This window comes from Drosophila montana, unplaced genomic scaffold, assembly GCF_035044405.1.
Source record: "Drosophila montana isolate Dmon_TW-CO22-7 unplaced genomic scaffold, ASM3504440v1 contig_2081_1, whole genome shotgun sequence".
Lineage (NCBI taxonomy): Eukaryota > Metazoa > Arthropoda > Insecta > Diptera > Drosophilidae > Drosophila > Drosophila montana.
Window position 1 is genome coordinate 604339 of NW_026996991.1, and position 9283 is coordinate 613621.

The 9283-nt window shown below is 37.0% G+C and overlaps 2 protein-coding genes across 6 annotated transcripts; one reads left to right on the forward strand and one right to left on the reverse strand.

Annotated features, from left to right (window-relative positions):
- Positions 1 to 522: 522 nt before the first annotated feature.
- LOC135426761 (uncharacterized) lies at positions 523 to 3011 on the forward strand. 5 transcript variants are annotated; one of them, XM_064680046.1, is made up of 6 exons: positions 524 to 728; positions 787 to 852; positions 1249 to 1647; positions 1712 to 2019; positions 2187 to 2436; positions 2530 to 3011. In XM_064680046.1, the coding sequence occupies exons 1-5, from the start codon at positions 658 to 660 to the stop codon at positions 2429 to 2431; spliced, it is 1089 nt and encodes a 362-aa protein (XP_064536116.1). In that variant the 5' UTR covers positions 524 to 657; the 3' UTR covers positions 2432 to 2436; positions 2530 to 3011. The 5 variants fall into 5 exon arrangements, with proteins under 5 accessions (XP_064536119.1, XP_064536116.1, XP_064536115.1 ...); XM_064680049.1 differs by lacking the exon at positions 2530 to 3011 and having other exon boundaries at positions 523 to 728; positions 1712 to 2104; positions 2187 to 2328; XM_064680045.1 differs by lacking the exon at positions 2530 to 3011 and having other exon boundaries at positions 2187 to 2480.
- LOC135426763 (uncharacterized) lies at positions 2474 to 2905 on the reverse strand. The gene is made up of 3 exons (XM_064680050.1): positions 2763 to 2905; positions 2624 to 2704; positions 2474 to 2563 (listed from the first exon to the last, which is right to left on the reverse strand). The coding sequence occupies exons 1-3, from the start codon at positions 2845 to 2847 to the stop codon at positions 2535 to 2537; spliced, it is 195 nt and encodes a 64-aa protein (XP_064536120.1). The 5' UTR covers positions 2848 to 2905; the 3' UTR covers positions 2474 to 2534.
- Positions 3012 to 9283: the final 6272 nt, after the last annotated feature.

Consider the following 9283-nt stretch of genomic DNA (forward strand, 5'->3'; position numbering starts at 1 on the left):
CCATCCCACCTGCAGTGGGGCAGTTGCCATTTGTCAGCATTAGCACAATTAGAGCCGGCGCAACTGTGTCAAGGGCATCATAAATGGGAAATCTCAGCTGTGCGCCTGCGGGCATGTGGTCCATATTGATTGCCAGGTTGGCACTGGGAGCGGCCAACTGGTCGCGTGTTGGGACCAGCAGAAATACAATTCAATTTAATGCAACTCTGGCTGCTGGCAAAGAATATTTATTATGGTATACCCGCAGGCGCAGCGTTTTCCAAGATATATAAGCTCGTAAATTTTGCAATATGCTCCTAGAAGTTGATGGCGATAAGCGCGCAACATGTTGATACAACGGGTAACTAAATAAAATACGAGAATTTCTTTTAAAAGACAGAGAGCAGGACAGGGGAAATGGTGATATTCTGCAAAGATTTATGCAAATATAATGGCATATACAGATTATCTTTGCAAAGCATACTGAAAACTGTTCGACTCCTGAGTTGATAAAATCAAAAGAAGAAAAATGCTGAAATAAATCAGTAACATAAAATCCATAGACGTACATGAACGTTCGACCAAAATTAAAATAAAAAAAAATTAGAAACAGACAATACATACAAAGACAAGTGCATTCTAAGTTACAAAAAATACATTAGTTTTAAACTTATAAAAATGGCTCTTTTTCGCGAGCGGGCCGAGCAGGTTAGTCGACGCTGTACGCACACAACCAATTCTTTGTTGCCGTAAGTGTTCAGATAGCTGTACAGCAAATTTAATTAAAATACTACTCAAAATACTCAGCAGTAGTAACGATGAAGAAGATGACAACGAAAGTAGACATCAGCTAGCGAATTCTATGCTGTCGCGGTAAGTGTCTGGCATGAAGTCAATTACAGTTTTGCATAGCTTCGTTGTTTATAGTACGATCCTTAAATCCTTAAATTTTCCGGGCTTAAATATGACATACAACTGTATGCATATACCAAAGCGCAAGGCTCTTGTAATTTTCTAGTTGTGCTTAACTGATTTAATCGATATTATGGAAATGAGATGAGAGGTGGTATACGCAGAAGGCTTTTCTTTTCATTAAGTCCCTAGCCTTTGTAATTTTTGAACTCGATGTGTTCTTACAGACGTACAGAGGGACATGGCTAGATTGCCGTCCTGATTAGGAATATTTATAGTATATTGGTCGGACATGCTTCCTTCTGCCAGTTAAAATTCTTTACAGCACCATGATAACCAACTGCATTTTACTCACAGAACCCCGTTGCTTATCATGGATTACGTTCAATTCTTGGCCTCTCGCAAAATACAAAAGTACTGGCGCGGATATCACATTCGTCGTTCAGTTGAGAAAAACCATTGGGCAGCCATTGTCATACAGCGTTGGTGGCGTGGCTTTTACGTGCGCAGGAACTACATGACGTTTATAGAAGAGAAGTTACAAAATGTATTGATTCAACACTACAATAAGGCGGCAACGAAGATACAAGCGCTTTTCCGTGGTTGGTGGCTGCGTCAGACGGTGCACGATATGAACGGGCTGCACAAAATGCAGACTACAGCTGCCGAGGATCTGCTCAATTGCGTGGCCTTTAAGCTCCATTATCTGTTGCGCACCTATTCCATACCAGGCGTATACTCGCTACGCAACTCACAGTAAGTAACTAGTTAGGTTAGCACTCGCATATTGGATAAACATCGACTTCGATCGATCTTGCAGCTGTTTGTCTCGCGTGGAAAAGCTGATGATCAGCATGAACTATCGTTTCCATAACGGACGCGTGCATGCCAGCATCATGAATCGAAAGGCTGTACTGGAGGGGCAACGAACGAATTTTAAAAATGCCAAACATTATACGAATGTGCCGTTTTCGGGACCCAATTACAAGGGCACTTGTAAGCCCAATTGCGAAGAAATTATGGCCAGTACAAAGGATATGGACAGGCGAATGTATAAAATCATAGAGGCTTATGACGAATCGCAGCGAGAAGCCAAATTGAAAATGTCCCATTTTAACGTGGCTGAAAGTACGTTTTTGCCTGTTCAAATCCAAACATTTTGTTTCTTCGGCTTCTTCCACTTCTACTAACCCAAGTTTTGTTCAAAGCCTCGGTTTGTCGTATATTTTGAATTTACCAAAATTTTATCTATCGATAATTGTGTAGAGGATTTTAATTTTATAAATCGATTGCAGGGAGGCGACGCTGGCGTATACAGAAGATTCTTGAACAAAAAGAGAAATGTAAACGTGATTTTTGTGGTGACGTCATTGCCAGCATGCGACGATGGAGCATATGGGACGGCAAAAAAATTGAGAAGGATATATTTCGAAATCCCGAAAATCTAGAAAATTTTCTTAATGACGCCTTTGACATTATGATGGATCTTCCCAATTGCCATTGCAAAACACCCGTACACGACGTAATTGTTTGTCATTGATTCAGGTGAAATTACAGGGCCACAAATAAACTATTTCAATACTTAACAATTTCTAGTATATTTATTTGCCAACATTTTAATTTCTGTACACATCTTAGATTTTTTAAGCAAATATGGCTCTGAAGCAATCCACTGCAATAACAAATCAGAGTTATTAAATATCTTAACCGCATACAACGATGTTTTGCTTACCGAAGATGTTGCCGAAGAAGCGCAACAGCACCGTAATAAAGGAGGGTCTATTTGGATCCATCCACCTTTCGGTTAGCTCGTCTGTTACAAGAAATTTTGTTGAAATATGTCCCAATTATTCACATATTTCTGATCTTACCAAGATGCTCGCAGTCTAAGCGCTCATTGTCCAAGTCTACTGTATGAGCTTCGCCGATCGCCTGAGTGGTTTGTTCTGGGTCCATTTTAACGTGCTAGGAATTTTCACCAAAATTTTACTGTAAATTTCAATTAAGCAAATATTTTTTTCTATACAACTATTTATTCTCTTATACTAAGTTGAAAACAACTGACATTTTATTTTTTTTCCCTTTATATATATAAATATATGTGTGATTCTTTTAACATAGACTACTGTGTTTTTAACAAGGTAAACACAACCGTAGTTAATATTTGTTTATTTTTGTGCTAATTTTGGCAAAAAATAAATGCTACATAAATCAACTGGATAGAGCTTGGCCGGATATGCTTTTAATTAGATACTTAAACTTGGCATTCATTCTGTATGTGATCTGGGGACGACATCAAAAGGCGCACAGCTGGAGAGAGACACATAATTGTAATATGCCGTCCGAGCCAGTATCAGCGATGCCTTCAAAAACATCATCATCATCACCATTATTATTCTTATTCCAGCAGTAGCCTTAAATATGTGATTACTGAATGACGAAAAATGTGATTTGGTCAGTATCGTCGAGGGAAAAATATATTTACATACATACATGAATATATGTACATGTATACCTCTGTTTATATAGAGTCTACCGCCTTGTGACGTCAAATATTGATCGTATTCATCATTTGGGGCAATGCCAGACGAAAACAAGAACAACAAAACGAACGGCACGCCGAAAATTAAATACCCTTGTGATTGTTGAGCTTGGCCAAATGTGATGGCATATATCCGTTCAGGAATACATATACATCGAGGGGTCGGACATTTCTTGGCAAAATTATATTACCTACCTCTACAAAGGTATAAAAGTGCAAAATATGTGCAGCTTATAACAAAGGCAAAGGCAATATAGTTGCCTTGAAGTAATTTTCAGCAGTATTTTAATAACTCACACCGCACACCGTAAGCAACCTCTTAACCATTAGGTTAATATCGTATACATATACACATATATATACGCAGATGACGAATGGGTGCCGACTGGTTGGGATTGTGGAATGCTTGAGGTCACAGCCATTGGCCAGCGACCACGTTTTAGCCGCAATGAGTACTGCAAGTTTTTTGCCAATTAATTTGTAACGCGGTTTCCTTTCGTTTTTGTGACATATTTCTGGCTAATGCTTAATTATGCCCGTAAAAATAAAGCGTCATTGCCAGAACTGGGCAACTAGCTAGCAACTGAAGCCCTAAAAACTTGGTTAGAGTGGAAGTGCTGTGCGCGTTTACAATTGAAAGCTATTTAAGCCCCGAAAATCGGGCTAAAATTTAAATTCTGTCCTTGAACAAATTTTGTTGCTGTTTAGATACAATGCAGGGGCAAATGATGGGTATATTTCAAATTTATGACCATGTGGCACAACAATTTTAAACATTTATTTGTTAAAAAGTCGTGCAGAAGTTTATTTTCGTTTGAAATCTGTTTCGGAGTGAATTGGCCCAACAGCAAGTGTTGAACGACTAGCTTTCAGTCGTGCAAATTAAATGAAGTTTCAAATTTTACAAGTGTCGGGCACAGTTCTGGCAATTACACTTGCCGTTAACGGTCTAGGAACACATTTTCTCACACACCGGAAGCTATTAACACAACCAAACACAATTCGCAACCAGAATCAAGCCTGAAGGATGCCCCCTCCCGTTATCATTAGGTTAATTATATGTCTGCGGGTGCCAAGAGGTAATTACAACTCGGATTTCAAGTATTTCACATGTCGATGATAATGTCCTAGAATGACTTTGGGTCGTCCATAGTCAAGTTGTAATTAATTTGAAAGCAAACATTGCCCGGCGCCATCTGATGTGGCTAAGTTGATTACCTCTTCCTACTTTTGGGTCTCTGTACGCCTCAGCTGTCTAACGTATGTATGTGTGTGGAAATCCTTAGAAAACTTATTAGTGGTAGACATTAAATGGACTAGGAGAAAGCCCCACCCTTTTTCGTTTTTCCTGCAATTTTCTTATGGGCCGCATATTTAAAAAATATGCAAAGCTGGCGTGAAACTCTTTAAAACTGTCAAAAATTGTCTTTGGCAAGTAGTTTGGATGGGTCGTGGCTGTAGGCGGCTTTTGGCCAAACTGAGTGCAAACTTTACTCTTAACACATTTAATTAAAAAGCGTGAAAAGTGCACATTGAACAATCCATTAAAAACTGACCAAATGAGTTTGATGCAACTTTTCATCTCATTTCAGTAATGTTGCCGAATTTTTTCTCGTCCTTTTTGTTTTTAGTAAATTGTTTGCAATTCTGCTTGAGATTTTTCAGAGCTTACAGAGCTTATTCCGCAATATTTTTGCATAAAACTTTCTGTTTTATGATTTTTTTAGTTGCCAAATTTTTTTTTTAATATTCGTGTTTTTATTTGAACAGTTTGGCAGAAAGTTTTTAATAAGCTTAATTTAATTTTTTTATATGTTATATTTTTCTCTTCTCAATAAAGGCATTATAACTTTGCTGATGACATTCAAAATGTGTTTATCTGTGCTACATATGTGAAAAGAATGTGCAGTAACAACCTTTTTTAAATTGAAGCTTTGCTTCCAGAAATATTGCAATAACTTAAGATATCCTAACAAAGATATATGTATATCTAAATATATATAAAACTGCTTGTCCTGTCTGAACGAATGGTTTCTTTCACGGGACGAAAATGGGCAGAAAATATGAATTCCAAATTACATTTTCAAAAATCTATCCAAAATGGAACATAATTCTATTATGTTTGCGGGCGGGAAATTGGGAGAAAATTGATGAAATATGGAGCAAAGATATGGGACTTGGCAAGGCCAGTAAATACCAGCTAGTTATATAAATAAAGCATTTAAATGTTAACTTTCAGTTAGATACTTTGCCTTTTTTAATTAAAGCTAGAGCTTGATTCAAATTCGACTTTAATCTGGGTTTGGTTACTGCTGGTTGACTTTTACTTGCACCTTTTAGACGGGCTCTTTTGACATTCGAACCGATGCTCAGATTTATGGCCTGACAGTGTCGATTACTTGGCCATAAATCTTGTCATTTGTGGTCAGCATCTTGCGCTGGACCACATCTGGGCCAAGTTAGACATGTGTTGCTCCCTGAACTGTGATTGGGTGTGTGTGGTCGTGGTCGCATTATGTTTTCCTGAACGCATTTATTGTGTTCTGTTAACCCACGTGTATCTCTGGCTGACATCAGACTTAACGCTTGCTGAATTTGTGCTTTTGGCATTTTGTTTTCTCCATTATTGTGCCATTAACGGCTTAACTCATTTTAAATGGAATGTCCGCTGAGCGTGAAATAAATATGAAAATGTTGCCTTGGCTTCTAATTCACAAAGTTTTTTCGTTGGCTGAACTTTAACCTGCCGCAGGTGTTAAAAATGATTTGTAAAATGTAAAACTTTTTGTTATAAATTCAGTAAAGAAAGCAGCGCAACGAAAACGTTGCCAAAGAAGTTGAAATTGCTCAAGTTTATTGTAGTGAAATATGCGAAAAGTTGAATAAATTTGCGAATCGCATTGCAAATAAATTTTCATATACTACTTGCATTCGTATTGTATTCTAGTTTTGCTGTCGCCCACTGTTGCTATTTTCTGCAAATTGCAATATAAACATAAAGAATCTGCAAATGGTGCCAACCGAAAAGGTGATAAATGGACACATCCTGCACTTTTACCAAAATAAATGAGAATTTGCAACAAGCTTAAAATGATTTCGGTAAGACATTAAATTAAATGCCTCCACGCTTGATGAAGCTCATCATAAGTAAAGAAAAGAAAAAAATTAAAATGAAATGTTAATGGCTGCGAAAAAGGCGTTTCTTTGATATTAAGACTCTTGATAAAAATAGCTCCAAAGTGCCAAAAATATGTACAGCCCGTAGCTGAATCTAAGATGTGCTGGGATAATTTTGACAGCTCTTGGATGAAAAGTATCGTGGGCGGCATTGAACAGTAAACGAGGTATGATGGACGTATGATGTTTTCACCTAAAAAGAGCAATTTTTTCGAAAAGAGGGCTGCAAGCACAAAACATGTTGTTGATTTTGTTTTCGATTCGAACCAATTTACTTTGTCCTCTATTTGAGAACCTAATCTAACACATCTTTGAAAAATTGAAATTAAACAATTAAATGTTATTTTATAATTGTCCCTTCTACTGAAAATATTCCATGGCGTAGATATTTTCATAGAGGAGTTATGAGCTAAATTTGATCTCTACTCTAAATTGATTCTACCCAATTGCTACGATAAATCAAAATAAATTGAAAATTTTGGGATGCTGCCTTTATTTATTTAATTTATTTATTGTATTGTTTAATGTGGAGCGATTTTAAAGAACATAATTTATTTCATAAAAATTTCCTAGTAACTGTCAAGCAGAAAGCGTTTGCATCTCTCTGATAATGTGCCACCTAAATGTCGAAGATATGATTCGTGTCAGTCGTATAATACTATGCCACAAATGAAAAATGCACATATGAAAATGGACTTTATTTTTTTGTGCATTTCAGTTCAGTTCATCGTGGTCTCTTCCATTGTGGCACGGAGCACCGCAGGTGCTTTGTCATAAATCTTATCTCTGGCCATGCGAATGTGTGAACGCCCCAAACAGTCAGATAAATTTAGTGCAAAAATACTTAAATGTCTATTTGTTGTGTGTGCTGGCATTAAATAACCAAAAACAATGAAGCCTTGTATGAAAAACGGCACAAACAAATCACTAAAAAAAAAGAAAGGAAAACTGAAATTGAAAAAGAATAAAGAGCAGAGCTAAAACCCGCATAGTAAATCTATGTGCACGTGTGTGGCAGTGCAAACAGCAGAACTCGCCAACAATTTAACAACTGACTTCATGTGAGCTGAGCAAATATAAACCTACACACACATTACTACACACAAGCACACAGGTACAACAAGTGAGATAGAATTGAATGTAAAGCTTATAATTTTTTTATGACGATATGGTTTACGAAATCATTTGCTATTTGTGTGAAATTAAAAATCAAAACGACGGAAAAGAGCCAAAAACGCAGAAGTAAAAAGGTTCATTCCAGCAAAGGTAAAAAACTATGCCCAAAATAAACGAGAAAGAAGTGCTATCTTCGGCACACCGAAGATTTAATACCCTTGCAGACCCAACCTTTTCAAAATGCTCATAGTGCTTTGCCCGTATTTAAGAAGCACAGGGAAAATAGTTAATGCCGAGTATGGTTAAGATATCTTGAAAAACAAAACAGGTTTCCATACAACAACTTAATTTTCGACCGATCGTTCCTATGGCAGCTATATGATATAGTTGCCCGATGTGAATAAGATTTTGCATAAGTGGAGGGAGCATAGTAAAACTAATAAATGCCGAGTTTGGTCAAGATATCTTGAAAAACAAAAAAATTCCATACAACAGCATAATTTTCGACTGATCGTTCCTATGGCAGCTATATGATATAGTTGTCCGATCTTAATAGAATTTTGCATATATATGGGGACCGTAGTAAAACTAATAAATACCGAGTTTGGTTAAGATATCTTGAAACACATAAAAATTTTCTATACAAAAACTTAATTTTCGACCGATCTTTCCTATGGCAGCCATATGATATAGTGGTCCGATCTTAATAGGATTTTGCATATATATGGGGAGCCTAGTAAAACTAATAAATACCGAGTTTGGTCAAGATATTTTGAAAAACATAAAAATGTTCCATACAAAAACTTAATTTTCGACCGATCGTTCCTATGGCAGCTATATGATATAGTTGCCCGATCTTAATAGGATTTTGCATATATATGGGGAGCGTAGTAAAACTAATAAATACAAAGTTTAGTCAAGATAACTTTATAAACAAAAATGTTTTTCATACAAGAACCTACTTTTCGACCGATCGTTCCTATGGCAGCTATATGATATAGTGGTCCGATCCAGCTGGTTTTGACATATGAGCTGCGTGCAACAGAAAGAGGGAATTCTGCAAAGTTTCATAAAGATAGCTTTAAAACTGAGAGACTAGTTCGCATAGAAACAGACAGACGGACAGACGGACAGACGGACAGACGGACATGGCTATATCAACTCGGCTGTTGATACTGATCAAGAATATATATACTTTATGGGGTCGGAGATGTCTCCTTCTATGCGTTACACATTTCACGACAAAATTATAATACCCTCTGCAAGGGTATAAAAAGGTCTTTAGCATCTGCGTATTGGCTCATTGCAACAATTTGTGTCGTTTTCCTTTGCGATTTTTTGCTGCGCCAAGTTAATTAAGTGGCTCGCGCAACTTTGACAGCATTCGCTTTACATTGTGTGCCTTTTCAAAGGCTTTCAATGCAATGGAATTTTTTCTTTTTCCATGAATTTTCACTTCATGTCCGTATTCATATATACTTACATACATATACGCATGTGTCCCTTTCAAACACGCAGTTCAAAGCGCAAAAAAATGTGGGCAGCAAACATATGCAA

Coding starts and splice junctions, on each gene's coding strand:
- LOC135426761 (XM_064680046.1), top strand. CDS start 658: ATGGCTCTTTTTCGCGAGCGGGCCGAGCAGGTTAGTCGACGCTGTACG. Junction 729..786: donor ACAACCAATTCTTTGTTGCC/GTAAGTGTTCAG, acceptor CAAAATACTCAG/CAGTAGTAACGATGAAGAAG. Junction 2,020..2,186: donor CCATTTTAACGTGGCTGAAA/GTACGTTTTTGC, acceptor AATCGATTGCAG/GGAGGCGACGCTGGCGTATA.
- LOC135426763 (XM_064680050.1), bottom strand. CDS start 2,847: ATGGACCCAGAACAAACCACTCAGGCGATCGGCGAAGCTCATACAGTA. Junction 2,705..2,762: donor CTTAGACTGCGAGCATCTTG/GTAAGATCAGAA, acceptor TTCTTGTAACAG/ACGAGCTAACCGAAAGGTGG. Junction 2,564..2,623: donor CTTCTTCGGCAACATCTTCG/GTAAGCAAAACA, acceptor TTGTTATTGCAG/TGGATTGCTTCAGAGCCATA.